We start from the raw sequence: 23,389 nt of genomic DNA on the forward strand, positions 1-23,389 counted from the left end.
AATTATTTTATATGAGACTGGCTTCCTAATTTGAAGACTGTTCTGCCTGAAAATACGAACAAGATTGTTTGGAATTCAGTTTTCCATTCCTTTTTTTCACGGGGCAAGATGTGCAATGAATCCACTTAGCAAAAGGTGCTAACATCCATAGATCAAACTGTGACCACCCAGCTCCTCAACTTAATCATCTTGCTGTGGTGATTTTAAAATAGAAAAACTCAAATTAAAGACACATGCTTTGTTTTTGCAGAATCACAGATTGGTTTGGGGTGGAAGGCACCTCAAAGACCATCTTGTTTCACCCCTGCCATGGGCAGGGACACCTTCCACTGTCCCAGGTTGCTCCAAACCCTGTCCAACCTGGCCTGGAACACTTCCAGGGATGGGCAGCCACAGCTTCTCTGGGCAACCTGTGCCAGGGCTTCACCACCCTCACAGGGAAGAATGCCTTCACAATACCTAATCTAAACTTACCCTCTTTTGGTTTGAAGCCATTCCCCTTAACCTTTCCCTACACTAAATTATTTAGCAAATGGCTCTTCCTCTCCTAAGGTTTTTAGAAAAACTCCAGGAGCTTATCTGTTATTCTTCTTCGGGATTAGTGTAACTTTTTGAAAATAATTACATTCTTCCTGGCATAGGAGGATTTGAAATTACTTGCAATGAAGATCATCCCACATTTAACTGCATATGCTGTTGAGAGGCGGTGGGGGCAGAAGTAAAGCTCTTGGATTTCTTAATTAGAAACCTACGTCATTGTGATTATTATATTTTCCTAATGTTAAAAAGAAGCCTGAAATTGAAGAAGGATTCTTGGTTTACAGTTGAACAAAAGAGGGAGCCTTTTGGACCTGGATGCTCTGAAGTGGAGCTCCTGCACACCTATGCAAAATTCTGCATGGTTCTGCTGGTTGGGTGGAGCAGTTCTCATGTAGCTCTCTGTATGTTTTAATGCTTTGCTAGATAAGGACAAAACATTCAGGGTGTTGCAGGACTGAGCTCTGTAACTGGTGAGTTTTGTCTGGGTATAGCACTTGTGAAAGTCAGCAGGAAAGCTGAAAGTGGACCTTCTGACAGAAGTCCTTTTAAAAGCTGGGGTTTTGCTGTGGAGATGGGGGCTCTACCTAACTAATACAGAAATACACCAAGTAGCAGAGTGTCTGTGGCTCAGGAGTGTTTCAGAGTATCTGTTGGGACATATAAGGGAACTGTCTCAAGTCCTGGTCCCATGTTGTTTTTATGTTAGCCTTCAGCTCTGTTGAAATCATGAATCCTTAATGAAGTGCTAAGATTTCCATCAAAGCATAGAGACTGGTAAACAAAAGAGAATCAGGCACTCTCTAAGGGGCAGGACAATATGAGTAATAAAGGGTTGGTGTGAAGTTTTTGCCTTGAGGTCAGAGATGAATGCATAGTGCAGTATTGTTTGTAAAGCGATGGATTATTTTTGAAACAATGTGACTCATTTGTCCTTAGGAAATAATACAAAACTTTATTCTGTTTTGCTGCCCCTTTAGCAGCAACAAGTTAATGTTCCCTCTTGCCCTGCTCCTATTCCCTCTTCTGCTCCTCCAGCTGTTGACAGCTGATACAGCTGATCCATTGTAACTTGCTTGGTTTGGCCAATTTCACTTGAAACCTTGATCGTACAAAGTATGGAAAGTTTTCTCTTGCAAGGAACTGAGATACGCTTAGGTATGGACAAAGTTTCCTCGTAATTTTAGTAGTGCGTAAACTATTTTTTTGTTTTGTCTAAACAGCTTCCATTTGCTATTTATATGTCACACTACATAGACACACCTTCACGTATCAGCTGTCTGGATATCCTCAGTGATTAGGAGAAGGCTGACATACTTCTCTTTAGTCTATTATTGGCCTGCTTCATGCAGAGGGTTGCCAAAATTACCATCAAACAGGTAAAGGGGCATAAGGATCAATCTGTATGTTAATGTGTTCTCATGAATCACAGGCTGAAACTTTGACCAAACCTTGAATAAACATAAATGTAAACTCTGTTGGCTTCTGACAATGTGAATATGTCTGTAAAGAATGATTTCATTGCAACATACATTTGCCAATAGGAAGAACAGAACTTGGGTATTTTGGTGTTAGAGATTCTGGGGGAAAGGTTATTGTTGTGAAGTTGATAGTATTTTACATTAAGATATTGGATTGCTCTAGAAATGAAATTAATTGCTTTGATTTATAGTGGAGGGGAAGATAGAAAAGAGTAAGATGACTAGCACGTTCCAAATTAAAACAAGCTGGCTCTGTATGCATTTCCAAACAGTCAGTACCAACTTGTAGGCTTCTTGGCTTCCTTTTGACTCTGAGTGTTGGTGGGTTTTTTTGAACCCTCTTTGGTGTTGAATCTTATCGTCATAGTGGTACAGTACACACACTCCGGCTCTTTTTAAAGGAAAATTTGGCACACCAGTGTCAAAAAGCCATTTCCAGACCCTTTTCAGCACTTACCTAAGTGTTGAAACTGCATCTGTAGCATTGCTATTTAATGTGACTATTGAAGATGTAAAATATTCATTTTCCTAGACAAAAATCTAAAAATAAGGTAATTGACCTTTATATGGAAGAGTTCTCAAGAGGTTTCTGCAACTCCTTTCCTGGTCCAGTGGGCTGAGTAGTAGTTACCTTACTTGTGGTAACTACTTCAAACATGAATTAAGCTTGGTATTTATGAAAGGGTTTTATACTGTTGCTCTTTCCTTTCTTCAGCTTGGTTTCAAATGAGTCTGTAGGGCGTGGGTTATTAAAATTCTAGTAGCTTGAGAAATATTCTGAGATATTCGCAGATTTTTTGTTGTTCCCTGTATCATACTCAGTTAAGTGAACAGCTCCGTATCAACTAAAAACATTTCTTGCTAGTTCACTAGGTGGTGAAGAACTGAATTTGTTTGGAGTACACAATGTTAGAAAAACTTACTAAAATAACACCTTCTGATGTGGTTAAGGTAATATTTTTTTGAAAGAGGTTCAGAAGATCTAATGTACCCTGTATTGCAGGAAGGGAGTTATCTGAGGTTCCTGGGGTTTGCCAGTGGTATAGATTGCTGGAAGCAGGATCCCCATGTGTGGAAGAATATCTACCTTTCCGAATATTCTTTCTCTGGCTCAGATCTGAGCTGTTAATCCAAATTCTTCCCACTTTTGCTGGTGTCAGATACAAGTGACATATTTTCCAGTACTACAACAAGAAGTGTCATCAGTTTTCTATGTTGTTTTTCATTGTTCTAACCTCAACATGAACTGAGTTCCCCCATCTTCTCTGAATTGCCATCCTGCATACAATCTCTTCAGGGTGTTTTGTTTATTGGGTTTTGGGGGTTTTTTAAAGCTGCACCAGACTTCACAATGGGCTGATGTTATAATGCTGTGAGTGTTGAATGCAACTCTTTTGATTTACAACTTTCTCCCCTTTCCACTTAAAAGAGGTTGTGTTTGCTGTTAATTACCTTGAGAGGCACAGGAATCATTCATCTTTTCTTCTGTTTCCTGAGAAGTGACTCAGTTTTGGTTACTGTGAGATATTAAAGTTTCTCAGCTTGTATTTTTATGACAATCCTGGAGTTTATAGGAACCAGCAGAAACAAACAAAAAAAAAGATGATTTTCTTTGAAGTGTTGAGATTTGGCCATCACTGCTTCTAATGTTGCTCAGTTCACATTTTGGAATAAAATAGTTTCATGGAGGAAATAATGAAGCAGGACGTGTGAAAGACTACATTTTGTGGTGAATTTACTGCAGTAACTTGGTTTTAGTGGCACACTGTGCTGCATTCAGGTCGAGGAGGACACCAAGGAGACTTTGAGTGAAGGCTTGTGCAAGGGGTGGTGGAAGAGCCCTTCCCAGTGATCAGCAAGCTGGATGCTGAGCACATGCCACTGAATCCTGATACTAACTTTCCCACCAAAATCAGAGAAGCACTGAGCAAGACAGAACCTTACAATATGCTACCAGTTTCAGTTTCACCACAGTGGGGTTCAGTTATTGACTCCCTCCCCTATGACAGCCATTATCAGGTTCAGTAGAGGTGTGATGTTGTGCAGGCTTCAGCCCAGCTTTGCCTTATCAAAAACCAGCTGTCAACCTTCAGTTCTCTCTGCCTGTGTGCCCCTGAACCAGTCTGAATTCTCTTACCACCCCTGAAAATTAGAATCATAGAATAGAATCTCCTGAGGTAGAAGGGACCCACAAGTATCATCCAGACCAACTCCTGGCCCTGCGCAGACACCCCAGCAACCCCACCCTGTGCCTGAGAGCATTGTCCAAAAACTCCTGGAGCTCTGGCAGCCTTGGGGGTGTGAATGCTGCCCTGGGGAGCCTGTTCAGTGCCCCACCACCCTCTGGGGGAAAAATATTTTACTAATATCCGACCTAAACCTCCTCTGACACAGCTCCAGCCATTAATTGTTTTCTAAAACTCCTGTTGAAGGAGGTGAGGCCATATCAGAGCACCTAGTCTTCGGAGAAAGACCAAGCATTTGATTTTATTAGGATTTTTTTCCATTTCTCCTGTTTTCTTTCATGTCTTTGGGAGGAGCCAGAAAGTATAGTGACAGTCATCTGCAGATTTGAATTTCTGCCGTTGGGTGATGCTGTTTGTTCTAAATTGTAGCCCTGCAGGATTCTGCTTCTTGCTCTTCAGCATGGCAGTGCTTGAGCCAAGCTTGGTCATGCCTGTGCCCAAAGGACTGGTCTCATTTTTAAAGAGGCAGGGGATGAGGTTGCACCTGCCCATTCAGCTCTTATTTGCAGAACTCCATTCAGTTATCTTTTCTGCTTGAAATGTGGGCTCTGCAAAGAGCCCCGATGTTATAAGAGGATTGCAATAATATAAAAATAAGTGGTGATCACTTTTGCATGTTTTTATAAACTTATTTAATCTGCCTGCTATCCACAGCCAGTGATTGGAAGAAACCTACTTAGCTTTTTATGTAAGCAGTGGTAGAACAGATGACAAGAGAAGAACTTGTAGTCTTTAAGGAGATTTTAGAAAAATATCTTCAGTTCTTGCATTGTTTAAGGACTTCATAAATATTCAAGATCTTCTGCCTGTGTTGTGAGAGAGACAGACTTAATATTCCTTTTACAGTCTATTGATATCTTTAGTGTGCTAACTCACATTAACTGTGCTCTTTGAAAACCTTCTATTCTTTAACCAAAAAAGCTCAGTATTTCCATCAAGAAGTGACAAAGAATTGCCTCATTCATGAGCATTTAAATGTTTAAAGCTGTGAGTCTCCAAGTTCGCCTCATAATTGCAGTCAATCAGACTTGTTCAGATTGTTACGGCAGAAGTGGTTCGCTGGAAGGATTTCAAAGGGACGTTGACCAAAGATCTCATAAAGACATTGGAAAAACAATTGGGTTTTAGTTCCTTGAATGGAGTATGGCCTATATTTAGATATTGTAGCAGTGGGAGCAAGATCGAAGTATGTCAAGTCATCTCTATGCTGAAAATCAGAGCACCAAGAAGATACTGAATTAATCCTCTGCTGTTTGTGAAATGCAGAATGAGCTAGATCAGCAAAAGCCAAGATGATGGCTTGATTGTATGTATTAAGATTTAGTTAATTAAAGCCTGCTAGCAAGATTCCTTCCATCTTGCCCTGAAGCATTTCCAGTGGATAACACCACAAGACTGATTGCTTCCATCACGTATGCTGACACTAAACTCTTCTCTAAGGAAAGAGAAACCTGTGCCACCAGTGTGATTTTCCTTCTTGCTCATAAGGGTGTCACTCAGTGGGGCAAGGGGACGCACTTAGTGATAACCACTGTATATTCAGGTTCCCACAGGCTTAGCCTGAGGGAGACTAAGGGAGCAGACAACGGCTTGGCACATGTGTTTATCCACCTTTCGGGACTGATAGAGGCTCCCATGGACTTCGCTTGGAAAAAGAAAGTGATAATACATTGTATGCCCAAACAATCCCTGTCTACAAGACTGATTCCCTAAATGTTCACATACATCCTCACAGTCTGGAATTCCAAAATGCCCTTTGTCATTACTGATTGAGGATTGAGTGAAAACAAATGTCTGTGTGTGTATTGGGTCTGACTGAGGAAAATTTCACAGCCCTCACAGTGCTGTGCTTTGCATTAGTAGCTGGATGGGTGTTGATAACAGAGTAGTGTTTTGGCTACTGCCGAGCAGCACTGTCCCTCTGACACTCCTTCCCCCATCAAAGGGATGGGAGTGGGCAAGATCCTGGGAGGGGACACAACAAGGCCAGCTGACCCAAATTAGCCAAAGGGATATCCAATACCATATGAATTCAGCTCAGATATATAAAGCTAAGGGAGAGAGGAGGAAGGGGTGGGAGGGGGGGGGGCATTCATGATTCCTCAGCGTTTGCCTCCTGGAGAAACCATTCCGCGTGCTGAAGCCCTGCTTGCTGCGAAGTGTCCGGACATTGCTGCTAATGGGAAGTAGAGACTGACTTTTTTTTTTCTTTAGCTTATGTGTGCACAGAATAGTGCTTCTTTCTTTCTTTCACTGTAATAACACTGTCTTATCTCACCCTGCTGGTTGTTCTCCATCTTATTCTCTCCCTTGTCCCATTGGGAAAGGGACTGATAGAGTGACTTAGTGGGCACCTGGCACCGAGCCAAGGTCAACCCACTACAGTGTGCTAGTTCCAAATGGGTGTAGAACTCTTGGCAGTTGTGATACATTGATAAGGAATGGTTTTGACCAAAGTCATTCTTCACAAGGTAAAACAGGATTAAATTTCAATGTAATAATTAATGTGGAGTCATTCTGGTTGGTTATCACAAATGTCCTCTGAGGAGGAAAATAGTGATCTGAGGAGGGAGAGAAGAAAGCTCTGTCTGATTTTATTTGCACTTGCTTTTCTGTCAAAATTGTGTTCTTGTCTTACTGTTCTCATTTATGAAATGGAGTATTTCCCGTAACTGAAGAATAGGTAAATTGATAATTAATAGAAGTTAGATATTTTGGGATCTACTTGCTGTATGATTTCATATATATGTATATATAGGCATGTGTGTATAATTTATATGTGTAGATACGTGCATCTGTGTAGATATGTAATATAAAAATATATACATGAATACAAATATATAATATATACTTGAAAGAGAAGTGTAGCCAGCAGGTTAAGAGAGTTGGTTCTTCCCCTCTACTCTGCTCTGGTGAGACCCCCAGCTATAGCATGGCCTTCCAGTACCTGAAGGGAGCTGACAAGAAGAATGGAGGGAGACTATTTACCAGGGCCTGGAGTGACAGGACAAGGGGGAATGGCTTCACACTGACAGAGGGCAGGATTAGATGGGATATTGGGAAGAAGCTTTTCACTGTGAGGGTGGTGAGACCCTGGCACAGGCTGCCCAGAGAAGCTGTGGCTGCCCCTTCCCTGGAAGTGTTCCAGGCCAGGTTGGATGGGGCTTGGAGCAACCTGGTGTAGTGGAAGGTGTCAGGGGATGTGGACAAGATGATCTTTAAAGGTCCCTTCCACACCATACCAATCTGTGATTCAATGTACATACATACGTATGTAAGTGCATACACACACACGAACTTATCGGGTGCCTCAATGTACCCTCCAGGAGGGTTTCTCTGGATAAAATTGAGAACTAATTGTATTATACATCTTTGATTTATGATCTTCCCAGAAGCAGTGTTCAAATTGTATTACGCAAATATACTGTGAAAGAGATTCTCAAATATGAGCCTAATTACTCTTTTGATTAAGAATCATAACTCTTGTTCCATTCCTGGGAGAAAAGTTGCACTACTGAATTAAAAAAAAAATACCATAAATATTTTCTATGTACCTTGTTGGGTCATTTTTTCATTACTGGCTAGATGATGTCTTTTGGCATCTCTTAATGAACTTTGTTTAAAAATGAGTTCTGGCACAGTCTTACTGATGTGAACAGGAGGAAAGGAAAAAACACTGATACTCGAAAGTAGGACAAAATTGTATGAACATACATTGTATGAATTTAGAGGTTGAAAACTCTTCCTTTTCAAGCCAGCAGTACTTTGAAGAGTACAAGTAGAAGAATGTACAAGTCTCAAATGGTGTGTGTACCCCAGGATGTGATTTAGGTAACAATACAAATCCTGGGAATGACAATCCCCTGATGACGGTTTCCTGTGGAACAGCACCTGCAGCCCAGGCGATCTGTGTGCAGTATGAATGGGTATAACCAAGGCTGGTGCAGTATTCTGGTTTCGGTTTCATTATGCATTCTGCTTGTCTAACTTAAAAAATATAATTTTGTTGCTTTTAAGTATAACAAAAAATTTAGATTGTTTACTGCCTCTAAAGTAAAAATAGCCGGTATGCTTCATTTCAGTCAAGTAATTTTTGAGGTTATATGTGCAATATTTCAGGTTGCTTTAATATTTTTACATTATTACAATCTGACTGATATTTGAAGTGAAATATTGAAACTGGCCAGGTTGGACAGGACTTGGAGCAACGTTCATGGCAGGGAGTGGCATGAGATGAGCGTTCAAGTCCCTTCCAACCCAAACCATTCCATGATTCAGTGATGAGGATTAGCTTCATTTTGTAAAGATAAAATTTTTTGTGTTCTTCATAAATGAGAGTAAGTATTGAATGTAAGTGTTTCTTCTCTCTGTTTTTCTGCATGTTTTAGCATTACAGTCAGCTTTGGTTTGACATTAATCTTACCTACGACAAAATAAGAAGGATTTAGGTTTTGGTCTAGCAATTACTGTTCTAAAGCACAATTACAGAGCTCAGAGAATTCATATTGAAGCTGGCAACAAATGCTGAATTTTAATAAGGGCAAATGATAACATTTACCTTCAAATCAATTTTTTCCTGTCTTTTTAGAAAATGAGGGGTGCTACTCATGGAGCTATTCAGGGCTTGAAATTTCTCATAGGAGAGTTTCCAACTTCCCTAAAAATCTCTTCGTCCTTGAGTCCAGCAAATGTGTGATTGTGCATTTGGCTTTGGAAATATTGAAGGGCTTTATTTAGAAATATTGAAGGCCTTTATTTCAGGCAATTTTTCAGTATTGTAGCTAAAAATAATAAAAAAATAATAAAGCAGTGTTTTGCCTGCAAACAAAAATGCAAACAATTCAGTGTAATTAGTCATAAATTGGTAAGTTCCCTTTAATTTGCGTCTAAGTTTTGTTCCCTGCTACTTGAATGTCACTCTCTCAGTATTTTCCAGCCAGGTCTGTTCAGTTGTCTCTGCTCTGCCTGTTCCCCACAGCTCCAGGCATAAGAAACAGAGGCAATTTGAGAGGACACTTACGACTGCCAGTTCCTCTGGAGCCTACACTCCAAATGGAGTATTTGGTGGTTGGGACTGTCACCTCTTAGTTCCAGCACTTGAATTGTACAGATTCATGAGCACCTCACCATCCAATGCACTTTTTTAAAGTGCTTTTAGAATTTGTAGCTGGTGAGGAAAAAAAATGCTTGTAGTTCCCCTACAGTAGATCAACCTGGTGGCAGCTGATTGAGGTTCTGATTCAAGGCTTTTTCTCCTCTCACTTTCTGACCCACCATTACTGTCATCCTGTTCCTGCAGGCGTTTCTATAAAAGTGTTGACCTGCTCCTTTGAAAATCAACTTCAAATGTAAGTGTTTATTATTAAACTCCTATAGAAATTTTCTTTTTAAAAAATAGTAAAAAATAGTGACTTACAGAATTCAAAATTTTTCTTAAATGTTTCTAATTTTTATGGTTGCATTAATTATGGTACAAATTTCATCTATGGAAATTACCCTCAAGCTCTGTTCATATCAAATTTTGTTTCTTGTTAATGGACTTGCTAGGAGGAGTTGGCTGTGCTTGGGTAGGTTTCCTTTAAATAATTTTTAATAACATGCTGTATATATATACTTAGTGTAGAGTAATGAAACGGTCTTGAAACAAGAACTCTTTCTATTTTTCAGTTAGAACCTGCACTCTTGACTTTATAGGCTGTAATCAAATTAATGATCTGTTGCAAGAAAAGAAATAATAATATAAATAAAGCAAAACAGAACATTCAAAATTGTATAAACAGTTGGCTTAGTGCTTGAGTATATATATACAAATGCCTTGTTTTGCACAATAATATTTTCATGTAAATTAACCCTATGAAAGGATACATTTATTATGGAGTTTTTAAACAATTTGAACAACACCTTTGCAAATTTAAAAACTTAGAATTTTGTTTGTCATGGGTATAAGAGTTGAGCTAGAAATTGGGAATCTTACTTTCATAGTACCTGCAGTGGTTTTTACCAGACTACAAGACATTTAGACACACAAATACTCAGAAAATCCTCTGGTAGTTGTAATTTAGAGGTAAATTAAGAAACTACTATGCAATCTCCTTGTGTACAGCTTCATGTATTATCTCGCTCAGTAGCCTGAGGCATTAGCAAGCTTTCAGCATGAAATTTAGTGCTAGAGTATGCATTCCTGAGTTATTGTGTATCATGCATACCATATATATGGCTTTTATAGGCATATAAATCACAGCATCAGGAGTCTTGTTTTCTAAATGTAAAGCTGATCTTAATCTCAACAAGGTGGCTAAATTTATCTTAATAAGAGAATCTGATCCTGTGCAAAGGTTAGACTTGGTGAATCATTAAAAGGAAATGGGTATTCTTAGAAATTCAGGTAAATGCAGAGAATAATTGCTCAACTTTCTGTAAGTCTGGACAGTCAGCAAAGAAACACTGTCAATGTCACATAAGGGCTGGGCCAGTCCCTGGTGGGTATAGCAAGTAAATGTGTGAGGGACCATTTCTAGCCTTGAGGGCAAGTTGCAGAGTTTGGCATGGCTCACATACACATCCCAGCATTCTCCTTCTCTTCCTTCCCTAATCTTCCCCCACCAAAGTCAAATCACAGAACTGCCTTACCTTTCCTTGGGAAGAGCCTATGGCCTGCACTGTGTACTCAGCAGTCCCTGAATGTTGCCCAGAGGAGTGGAGGTTGTTAGGAGCCAGCAGCCCCAGGGACCATCTGAAAAATGCAGCAAGGAGCAGCGCCCACAAGGCAGTGCCAAATCCCAGCATCCCAGCTCTGTGTCTGCTCATGCCCTCAGCCTCTGCTGAAATGAGCTGTATCAACCCAAGTTTATTGCAGCCTTCAGAATTCACTAGTGTATTGTTCACTTCAGATGAGATTGATTAATCTTGTCCTTCCTTCCACCCTACGTTCTACATCTTCTGTAATGGTTCTTGTATTTATTTTGATCACACTGAGAGGGATTAGACCTTGGGTCCCGTTGGCTTGGGCCACGGAGGCCTGCACCTCAAAACGTTCTATGTGGGTAAACCTTTGGCAGCTCATTGCTAGTTCATTTGCTCACCTCTTGGATCACCACACATGGTTTTGAAGCTGCAATGTGCCCTGCTACTGTATTAACATCATAACATTCTCTGGTTCCTAACATTTTCAGTAGTTTGTTTTCCTTGAAAATAGTTTTTGAAATACAAACAGCTCCCAACCCACACAAGAGGTTTGTTAAGTACTGCATTTATCTGCTTGTCTGGGGTGCCCGGCATTCCGAATCAGCAGTGGTGTTTTAGAATGCAGTTGGACATTCTGTAAGTCCTATGAGGAGTAGCTGAGGGATATGGGGGGGGGCTCAGCCTGGAGTAAAGGAGGCTCAGGGGGGACCTTCTGGCTATGCACAACTCCCTGACAGGAGGGTGCAGCCAGGTAGGGGTTGGGCTCTGCTCCCAGGGAACAAGGGACAGGATGAGAGAAAATGGCCTCAAGGGGAGGTTCAGGTCGGACATCAGGAGTAATTTCTTTGTGGAAAGGCTGGGCAGGCATTGGAAGGGGCTGCCCAGGGAGATGGTGGAGTCACCACCGCTGGCGGTGTTCAGTGACATGGCAGTGCTCTGGTCTGGGTGACAAAGTGGAGATCAGTCACAGATTGGACTTGGTGATCTTGGAGGTCTTTTTCAATGTTAGTGATTCTGTGGATTTGAGCCGGGTTATGATGCAAGTGGACCATGTCATTTGATAACTGATGTCTTCAGTGGTCATGGGGGTGCAGTGTAAGGTACAAGGATTTATTCTGCTCTTATATATTGCTATGGTTGTAGATAACTGCTGGAAGGGGGCAAATACTAAACTGTTACACCACTGTAATCTAGAGTATCATTTGTTTTCTGAATTCTTTTGTGGTTTGGCAGCTTGGGACTTTACAAAACTATAATGGAAAAGTTAGGAAAACTTTATGCTGCCAGAATCACACTTCATAAAAATTGTCAGTGGGAAAACTCTCTATCAGTTACTTTTAACTGCAGTTACATCAGCAAAAGGGGTTGCAAATATCAAAAATGATGAGCCATCATAAAAAGATCATCATTCAGATTTCTTTTGCAGTTAAAAATGAAATGCTGTTACTGACAAAAATCCTGGAATCATTGAGGAATTAATCCTGAATGTATAAAAGGTGTGAAAAAGACCCCAAACCAAAGTAAACCCCTTTCTGCTCTGCAGTGTGAGAAACATGAAATGTTTGAATAATACGTGTGTACAGGGATTTCCCCCGCTTCTTTAGTTAAGCTGATCAGAGTCATAGAATCCCAAAATGGTTTGGGTTGGAAGGGACCTTAAAGCTTCTCTCATCCCCTCTGTCATGGGCAGGGACACCTTCCACTAGACCAGGTTTCTCCAAGCACTGTCCAACCTGACCTTGTTAAAGAGTAACACTTGAATTCAGCTTACCAGTTTACAAACCTTAGGTTAATATTTTTCTCTTTAAAAAACAGAGAAAACTTCTTTGTAATCCCCATATACCGTGATATTTTTCAGGTTTTATATTTGCATACAGTGCTGCTAGCCACTCCGTAACAGGCTGACAATCCAGAGCACCTTTGTTAGTGTATCTCTACTTCCCATTAAAGAAAGAGTTTATAGAACACACAGCTGATGAGAAATCAAGTAAAAATTTTAAAGAAATCAAATGTGGAAAATCACTTGTGGAAATAGTCACCATTTTTTCCCAGGCCACCATCAAGTGAGAACAGATTCATCATATTAATGAATTTTAACTTGAATAAGGCTTCTCAGTGTATTTAAAACACTTTTTCTATTGAAAAGTATTTCTGTTATGCCACAGCTTCCCTTGTTTAATATTACCAGACTTTTAAATACATCACTGAAAGTCTTCTGTTTTCTTTGTTTGCTTTCAGCATATGAGAAATAATTTAGTCTGTCTGGGATACTCTGATTTCAAGAGTGTATCTTTGTCAGTCAAAGTTCTTAATCATGAGGGCATTTTATTCGTAAAATGTGTAACTGTTGTCCCAGTAAAATTGTTGCTGAAATAGTTTGTGACATTATTTCAATTATGCAGAAATAATTCCATCTGAATTGTAGAAGAATACTGAGTTAGAAGGGAGCCACAAGGATCATCAAGTTCAGCTTCTGGATCTGACTTGTAAACAACGCAAAACTGAACCAAAAATTTACTCTGTTCATTTTATAGTCACTTAATTCACAGTAATTTCTTATTTTTGACAGTGTTTACAATTTGTTTTACTTTGCAGTAGATGCTTTCCACAAAAGCACAATACCAAAAGGAAGTGTAAGAAATCCCAGCACCCTCAGTAGGTCTGTTATTGCTGCCTCTGAAGTTAACGTAGTAGGTTGGAGTCACTCTTCAGGTAATACGGGCAGGAACTGGTAGCTGAGTGTGCAGAGCTTGGGAGGGAGGAATGAAAGGAGCTTGCTGTTGAATCATATTTAAAAGAGGACCTGTTCCTCATTAGGGAGTTAAGCTGAATACTTCAACCTTCTCTTACCATTCCTAAGTGTCCCAGTGAAGTTGTTGGGATTTATTAATGCATTGAACAAATAAAAATTGTATTTAATTTGCTTATACAATGATGTGGAGGAAGAAGTGAAAGGGCTTTACAGGAAGTATTTACACCAGGATTGATGTTTTGTATGGGTTTATAATATAAAAAAGATAGCCAATGAGTTACTTTTGAAAAATGAAAGAAAGTGTAGTTGCTTTGCTTTTGTATTTGAGAGGCCATGCCATCAGTTCTGTTTTGGATGAAGAATACTTTGTGACTTGAAGGTATCATAAAATACTGGGAAAAAGACATGAATTGGTCTCAGCAGAATAGTGTACATGTAAAGCTTCTTCCAGCTCGAGAATCGATTTGCACTTGCATTGGCCTCCTTTGAAACCATCCCCAGTAGTGTCTCCAGTAAAGTGAGACAACATCTTTTCGTCCTGAAAGAAAACAATTATTGAAATTGTGAGATTTGGGGGCATAAGTTTTTTGTTGGGTTTTTTTTTCCTTTCCAAAGGACCATACTTCCATTATTTACATGTTTCTTGGAAAACATCACATTTCATATAAAATAGAGCGTGAGGTTGCTGTTGCTCAGTGTGACATATTATTTACTGCAGTATTCAGCAATGGGGTTCTATGGCTGGCTCAGGCTTCTGAGGGCTTCCTTGACTGGTCTGATTTAAAACACAAGCAGCAAACACCATTAAACTGTCTGCTCGCTGTAGTAGCCAGCTGGGTCCTGCAGTCTCCCATTTACTATTTCTGTAGAGTTCTAGAAAGGCATTTTACAGTCCTTTCCAGAAACACTTTGTTTTACTATGCTTTAGCCTCGTGAAAAATTTAATTATCATCAAGGATAGTTTTGTACTTAATATGTAACAGAGTGCACGTCCTTAACACATGTACTAGAAAATTAATGGTTTCTTCTTTGACCTGTCAGTAAAATCTTGGAAGCTCTGCATACCAGGGAATGTGGAAGCAGAGAATCATCAATGCCTTTAATAAATGTCTCTGTGTGATTTCCAGTCTTCTAACCTACCAACTTCTTTTCTTCTTTCCTCACCGCCCCCCCCCCCCCCCCCCCCCCCCCATGCTGGCTGTGAAGTTTGGGGTGATATACTCAATAACTTATTCTTTACAGCTCCTTAAAAAAATTTAACAGTACTGAAATCACAATTGCAATAGGAAACTCTGAGGAATGATGGGAAACTGCCACCACTTTGCTTTTAGTCTTGAGTCTATCAGTGCACTCTGAAGTGCTGTGATACAGTGTGCTGAATTTAGCTGCAAATTTAACCATGAAACATAGAAATCACTGGCTTCAATCACTGAGTGTTTTTAAATCATCCTACATTTTTCACACACATTATTTTCATCATTTGAGCATTTGCTGCAGATGGAATTACATGCCTGACATTTATTTTTAAATTTTTTAAAAAATCCTTTTTTCAAAGTGAAATGAACTGAGAATGTAAAGTAATGCTGGACACAGCAAAAGTCATCATTAGAGCATGGAACATCCGATTGGCATTTATTTTTGCTTGCTGAATTCAGAAATTTCCAAGTAAGAGTTGTAATTCTGGATGTTGGGAATGGAAGCAATTTCAGAATATAGTTGTGATGTGTGAGAGCAATGACATATGTGGTCTCTGTGAGGGTGTTGCATTCATCAAAACAGGTTATGATTTTGGATTGTTTTTCCTCCTTTCCCATTCCCACTTACTTCTAAGTTGAAAGCAGCCAGCAGTTTTCAAGGATTTCAGCTGGACTGTGTGTCAGGGAGCAGCTGAAATGTTGAGAGAAGGAAACAAGCAGCAAGGCAGGTGTGCCAGCTGTTGGGGAGAAATTAAGTAAGTACCAATGCTGCCCTGAGTAGTAGAGCAAAGTAACAGTCACAAGGCTGTGGTGCCCATTTTTGTCTGGAAGAGTGTCATCACTAGTGTAGAACACCAATGAGGAAATCTTCAATGAGGAGCGTTCAGTGGTAATCTATTTTTCTGTCAATTTCAATGATTTTCAAAATCAGGATATTTTATGGATGGCCTGGAATTCTGTTCCAGAAGAAAAGTTATTCTGATGTAATATAAAATGTGAGACTGGAGAGAACAAAACCTCAAACAAACAAACAAACAAACAAAAACCCAACAAAAATACTCCCCAAAAATAACAAGTCAGTACACACAACCCACAAAGCAACATCCCTCATTTTAATTGAGATATTCATAAAATGCTTTCTAAAGCTTGACATGGAAGACAAAACATACTGTAGCCACCAAAACAGTGGCAGCTTGCCAGAATGACTTGAAACTTCCTATTACAATGGTGATCAAAAAGGCTGAAAGGAATCATGTAGCTTGTTCAACCTCTATCCCTGTATTTTTTCAGAACTTCAAAGTGTGAAGTCTTCAGTTTTCACTTTGCTTTAGAACTAAATAAAATTTTGAAGTTTTGACCATCTTGTTGACAACTTGTACGAGTTGTCTCTAGTCACACATTCTTACACTTAATTTCCTTTAAGTTTCCTTTTGTTCTGATGAAAGAAGACAATTAAGAGAACCTCTTTTATAGCAGTTATTGGAAATCAGCAAACTAGGATCATCTGATTACTGGGTTTCATGGACTGAGAATAGGAGCGTGTGACTAGAAGTACATAAATGTATACTGTGGTGTTGATGCAAATTTGTACAAATTCAACTGATTTGAAGGGCAGTGTTGAATACTGGATGATGTTTAGCACCACTGTTCTCTCTTACTGCTGCTGCCAGGATAGGCGAAGGCTACACTAGCAAGTATTGCGTGTTTCAAGCAAAATGAGTCTTGTGTTGGACCTCACTTTATCCATGTCAAGTCACAGACCTAAACCTAACCAGAGCAAACAGTCTGCTTCTCATGGCAGCATCTGTTTGTTGTGATTTGTGGTCCAGGAACTCTATGTAAGAGAATGAGGAAAGCTGCATTGTTTAAAAAGCAAATGTTCCAGTTGTGTTCTTGTGGGAACCTGTTCTGAATTATCAAATGTTTGTGTTATTATCTCAGTGGCTAGAAACTCCTGTGTTTTGCTCTTGGAAAGACTAGTTGAAAAAAAGATTGAGCAGCTGAGTTAGCCTGTTACCCTCTCCTCATAGCTGGACACTCTGCATCTGCTTATTTTGGCTCAGGCCTGATGGTGTGTTTGGTACCTTCATCTTCCCTTCCTCTTCCATAAGGCCAAAACCCTCATTTTCTAAACTAGTTCTTTGAGGAGAGGTTTAGGACATCACAAAGTTACCTCAGATTTAGATTCTAAGATATTTTTTTATTATAATCTTTTTAACCTCCAAGAAAGAGGAAAAGATCTCCACTTTTGGGAGAATTGAAATAAACCTCATGTCTCGCTGGGAAATAATGCTGAAAGAGGGAGAATATCTTTGAAATTAACATAGCAGGAGCAACAGATTTTGTTGCCAAGATTTATGAATTTCAGACATTGAAATGTTAAATACATGCTTACTTAGTAAGGTGGTGTAGAGGTGGAAGAGTGTTCTGGGGACATTGCCTTGGTTGAAGTGGACATAAGCAAGTCATTCATGCTGGTGCTCGGGGCTCTCAGACCAGCTAAGGAAGGCTGCTGTGATGTCCTGGAGAAGGGAGCCTCTGTCCACAAGTATTTCAGTAGATCTGTAGAATGTGGTGAACTCCTGTAGTAGACTTGATGGCCACAAGCCACAGCTGCCTGTATGCTAAGCCAAAGTGCCTGTAGTCTGCAGTAGGCCTTGGAATCCAGTAGCACTGAAAGCCTAAAGTATTCTTTTGTCTTTTGAAGTAGAATCTCCTGTTCACCTCCTGTCACTTCTGCTGCTTGGAAAAACAAATGGAAAAGCCCAAAACCAGAAATGAAAAAAAATTAAGTAACATTTTTCAGTATCATCGTAGGTGCAGAGGAGCCTGTTTGGGAACCTAACATTTGCTATGTTCCTACTCTTTTTAAGCTCTTCTGTTACCCACATTGTATGCTGGATTCTGCCCAGATGCCTAATCACTAATAAGCTACTTGCTGAGGACGTCTTGGAGGAAAATTGACTCTGTTAGTCAGCCTGATTGGTATCAGGGTCTGAAGGACATATTTCTCACTACATTATGTAGTCATTTCTCAGTCATTATGTAGTCCTCATGTGGTACATTCAGAAGGACTAAAGCTTAAAAATATCTTTGATGGTGACCAAAGACTGGCAACAAATCCCCAATGTAGGTATCGTTGGATTCATTTTCTTTGCCATAATTTAGTATTCTAGTGTGATTTTCTATCAAAGGAAGTCATGCAGACTTAGAAGGGATTGAGAGGGTTGGAACCATTCACCTGTCCAGAACAGGACTGGGTAGGGTGTTCATGGCTAAGGTTGTTTAGGTCATTTGCAGAGACTTGCAATACTGGAGTCTGCTCCAGGAGTCTGAAGCTTGTGTGTCAGTGTATTGCAGTGCTTCATTAACCATTACTATTAAAAATATTTAATGGATGTGTAATGTGAATGATCTGTGTTTTAGGCTCACTCCTTCTTGTCCTCCTAGATGTGGATAATAGAATGTACTGTTTTCCTAATGAAAGGTTGCTGTGTTCACCAACAAGCTTCTGCTGTAGCTTAACCATGTTGCTTATGCTCTTTTTTGAAATTTTCGTCAGTTGTGGGGTTTAGGTCTTACTTGTATTCCTTTTTTATTTTGTTCACAGCCAGTTCAGATATTTCTTTAGTATATTGAATTGTACAAAATTCTTACTTTCTACTCTAGAAAACATGAAGTTGTTTCCATTTGTACAGTTGGGGAATCCTTTTTATTTGCTCTAAGGCATTTATTCAAAGTTATATGAGTTTATAAGAATAAATTCATATGAATGGTCTTGCATCCAAAATACAAATTATTTTAAGATTTCTCTGTCATGTGAAGTCAGTGAATATGCAGGATTATTCCACTAATGGTTAAGTATCATGTTTTTTCTAGAACTGCTTCTGAATTTTACATAGGTAAATTTCTGTCAACTATTTCCAGCTTTATAACCAAGAAAAGGTCATATTAGAGTAGAAGGAATCTGATCTTCAACTAAATGTGAGGAAAATAATTGACTTGTGCTTCTTTCCATGGTTTTGCTGGAGTGAGATGAAAATGTCTTACACACACACAGCCATTCAGAAAGGGATCTCCTGCTTAAAGTTGAATTCAAAGTAGGTTACTCAGGGATTTTCTAGACAAGTCTTGAAGTCCTCCAAGATGGAGAGTCCACAGTGGCTGCTCCATATCCTCATAGAAAAAAATTTTTCCTTGTATCCAGCCAGAACCTTCTCAGTTGCACTTTTATGTCCATATTTTCTCTATTTAAACTGTTTTGAACCTGAGTCAGGAGAGCAGCTCTGTCTTGCAGACAGGTTTAAAGGGGTAAGGGAAGGCTGCCAGCAGGTTCTCCTGAAGCCTCCTCCTCTCCAGGCTCAAACCCCCAGTTCCCTCAGCCTCTCTGCAAGGCATAGCTTCAGCCTCTCAAGTAGGCTGTCTCACGAGTGTCAGGAGTGGAATTGCTTCCCTGGATCTATTGGCTTCAGTCCCACAGATGTGTCTTAGGATGCTGTTGATGCATGTGAGATGGATGTTAATATCTTGATGATTCAGCACTTGAGAAGAATGTTGCAATTTAGTCATTTCAGCAATCTAGGGCACTAAGAGAAGTCATAAAATACAGTCAACAAGTGTGTTCTGCTACCTTAATACATTCGTTAGGTTTCCTGTGGTGATGCCAGCCTGTGTTAATCTTCCTTTTCTCTCTGACTTCACCTCCTCCAGGTTTTAATTCCATTAGCCAGTCTAATTTGTCAGAGAAATATGGGAATCACATTTACTGTTATGCTCCTACTTTTAACCATGTGAGAATCAGCAGATAGGGTGGATGAGAAACCCAAAGAAGTGCTCTAGAGAGGGGAAGTTGGGTAGTGGCAGCTGAAGCCCTGATGGTGGTGCAGACCAGGGCTGGTGTTTGGCAGCCAACCAGCACAGCCTTACCTAGGCACCAGGCACTGCTACTTGAGTGGGTTTGGGTGCTTAGAGCTGTGTGACAGAACTGGAAGCATTACAAAGAGTCAAGGGAAGGAGCCAAGTTCATAAAAATGTGAAGTTTGCCAGTTTGATTGCTCCCAGAAACCTTTTAAGTTCCATAAGGGGAGTTAAAATTTAATACTCTGGAGCTAAACATGAATGGAGACAGACTTTTTGTCCGGTAGGAAACTGGTGATCTGTAATGAATGTTGTCTCTAGAGGTTTTCCCTATAAGTGGTTCCTGCTTGTTCCTGTTTTTTGACTCATTTCTAGAATATGTTTCCCACTCCCAACCACTTTTTAACCTAGAAATTCGTCTTTCTGTTTTTCAGTGTGCTTATCAATAACATGTAAAAAGAAGAGTAAGTGTCAGCATGGATTACTCGTACTGTTACTAGTCCACTTCTGTTTGAGAGAAAATATTCTTTTTGCTCACCTGTAGTTTGGCCAAACACAACTTCTAAGAAATATAAGTTTTTCTGTGACAGAAAGAAACACCTTTCTCATTTTGCATTGATTGAAGGCTGAAAATTGGTCACATTCTGGTGGAAGAGTAGTTTATGTTCACTTGTTGTTATCTAAAGGTATGAATGTTCTTTTCTGCATAATGGTACTCTTACTTGATTAGGTGATGTTTCTAATGCCCAAAATGTTTATGATTCTTTGAAGAGATTATTTTTGCTGGAGTATTTTTTATTTTTTCTATTTTTGTCTGTACAGTTGCTGGACCTGGAGATTGTAGTTGCATTTTTCTAGATGCAAGCAGATTCAACAACAAGCACTGTCATGCTCAGAGAATTTGCTTTCTTACCCCTGAGCTTGGCTCCATTGCTGCTAGAAGGAAAGATTCAATAAGTAGTCTCAATTAATTTATACTTTTCCTGGGCTCTGCTGTGAGTGATTATGTTAATGGTAATTACTTCTGTGTACTTCATAAGAAAGTACTGGGAGATTGTCGGGAGCAGTTCTGTTCAGGCACGTATCCTTCACTATGCTACTGACCTTGTTTATATCCTGGTCAATAAATGTGATTTCTGTAAGATAACAGAAAGATGTCAACTTCTGTTCATATTTTTTCATTGGTTATGAAGAGAAAAAATACAGCTTTTTCCTCAGGGCTGACATGTCCCAAATCATCTGAATTAAAGACTTGGCCATGGAAGCACTAGGAATATACAGTCTGGGCTAGTTCTTCCCATAAACTTTGTTTTATATTTGTACAGCACCAAAAGAAGCACATGAGCTTCTTTTTAGAGCCTGATTTAAATAATTAAGATAGATTTTTAAATTTCAGGTACAGAGAAAGAGAAAATACTAGCAGTCACTGTCACTGGGAAAGGTATTTTCTCTTCAGTGTAATACATTTAAATTTCTCTCACTGGCATGATTCACATCTTCATTATGTTTCAAAAGCAAGTGCAGTAAACAAATGGGACAGCAATATAAAGCTGTGTTGTGAAAGTAAGCTTTTTAACTGGCAGGGATGGATACCTGCCTTGGAATGCTGGATATTCTATGTTTCTGCTTTTTTAGAAAGCTATTTCAGAAACTGACATCATAACATTAGGGCAAGATACTCATTACTGATAGGACTGAAGCACTAGAGATCATTAGCACAGAGATGGACTGTTACATTCTAAAATTGTCTTAAGTAACCGGGCAGCTTCATTTTCTGTTCCAGTGTAGTTCAGAATACAGTATTATTCTGAACAGCACTGTTCTTGATAATGAAATAACCTTGTGGCTTTGTTACAGTCCGGTGCAGTTCCCTGGTTTTGGCCAACTATGTTGTCAGTAATGTAAATGGAGAATAGATTTAGTGATCTTTTGTAACAGGCCAATGTGAGCAGTTCTGTTCACCAGACAGACACCACAACTGTCCTATTCTTTAGTTTCTGTCTATAATTTCTTCCAAAATCTAGACGGATTACAGCCAGTTTCATACCAGCCACAAATGTTCTCTTCACAAGGTACTTTCACACCATATTTAAAGTAAGATTTGGGTTTTGTGCAATACTGACTCCTTCCCCAAGCCCTGCAGAAGATTGCTGCAAAAGCTCTATTCCCTTGCTCTACACTGGGCATTTCACAGACTGTTTTCTTCAAAGCAAAAACTCTTGAGACCAATAATTAGTTGGAAAAGTTCCCAAAGCACTTTCTGTTGGGCAGTGTAGTTCCAATGGATCTGTGTAAGAGGTTGAGATGTAGGATGATTTCTCAATGTTTGCAAAATGTGCTGGTTTGGGAGGTTACAGGGAGACGGAGACGAGAGCAACAGGATTTGAGAGACTCTCAGCAATGCAAGCAGGACACTGGGTGGGACAGTGATTCTTCCCTCTGACTGCCTGTGGCGCTCTTGTTGCAGAGGTGGCTCTGCTATGTGCAGAGCAGTTGCTGAACTTGCTCACATTACAGAGCACAAATAGTAGGTTGCCATAAAATGCTTTTTCAGTGGACCAGTGGTGGTTCAGGAACAGCTGGCATGGACTGGAGCTTTTCTAATAGTGGTTGCTCAGGATTCGACCTCTTCATCTCACAAGTCACTTGGAGTATATAGATTTGTCTTGGGTAGGTACATTAAGGTTCTTCTTCTTGCTCCATTTCTTTGTGTAGTAGGTCACAGGTGACATTCTAAAGCTGGCATTGTGGTGACAAAAGCTGTGCCCAACTCATGCAAATTGTATGTGCAGTTCAATTGTACAATGTTCGAGAACCTCCAAGGGGGGAGGTGCAAGGCAATGGTAGTTAGCAACTTGACTTTTCATGAAGGTATCGCTAAGGCTGTGTTTGCTGCTGCTGTTCCCACATAACTTTGAAAGAATCTCATCATATTCTCACAGTAACTCTTTGAAGCGTCAGTGGATCTTAATTAAACTTGAACTTTCCCAAAATGCTTATTTTGTTAACCAGACATCTTGCTTGAATCGAACTGGAGCAGATTATTGCATGGTTTGTTTCTGTTGACAGCAGAAATTAATCCCGATTAATTTCTACTGTTCAGCATTTCACTGGTGGGAAATAAGAGGTAGCACTGTAGGCACATCAGAGTTTGGCTACAGCCTGAACATCAAAGGACCAGCATTTCCCAAGCATATGCAAGTGCTATGTTACCTGAAGGTCACTGCTTGTTCAAGCTTTGAAGTATGATACTATACATGGTGCATGGCCTTGGAGAAAATACGAACATTTCGTGGAAAGAATGGGTATTTTTAAACTTGTATTACTAACTGGTACTTCATGTAGGTAAAGTTAGGTGTGTTAGCACAGATGCAGAAAGTGGGTTTTAAGACCTAGCAGTGCTCTTTGCTTCTCCTACATGTAAGCATTGCCTGCCTGTGTGTCTGTCACCGCTGCTTTCTCATGTTCTATCTTGAGACTCTGCAATAAGATTATCTGAAAAGGAGCTTGTAAGAGGCATGTGCTCATCTTTGTCTCTTGAATTCAGTTTTATTGATCCATAATTTGTTTGGGATTTCACATCTAAATCTCCTACTCGACATGCCTCTCTTATAACAAAACTTGTGTTTCAGAAAA

At 39.8% G+C, this 23,389-nt stretch overlaps 1 protein-coding gene across 4 annotated transcripts in view; it reads left to right on the forward strand.

The window, feature by feature from the left end:
* Window positions 1–23,389, forward strand: part of ATXN10 (ataxin 10) — a 98,952-nt gene that overhangs the window by 56,844 nt on the left and 18,719 nt on the right. The window contains exon 10 of one of the 4 annotated variants that reach the window (XM_032106483.1): window positions 9,564–9,612. The exons of the other annotated variants lie outside the window; for them this stretch is intronic. Coding sequence (XP_031962374.1) covers window positions 9,564–9,575 — 12 coding nt within the window. The 3' untranslated portion in view covers window positions 9,576–9,612. The remainder of the gene's footprint in view (window positions 1–9,563; window positions 9,613–23,389) is intronic. 4 annotated transcript variants of the gene reach the window in all.

The sequence above is a fragment of the Corvus moneduloides genome, chromosome 4, assembly GCF_009650955.1.
Source record: "Corvus moneduloides isolate bCorMon1 chromosome 4, bCorMon1.pri, whole genome shotgun sequence".
Lineage (NCBI taxonomy): Eukaryota > Metazoa > Chordata > Aves > Passeriformes > Corvidae > Corvus > Corvus moneduloides.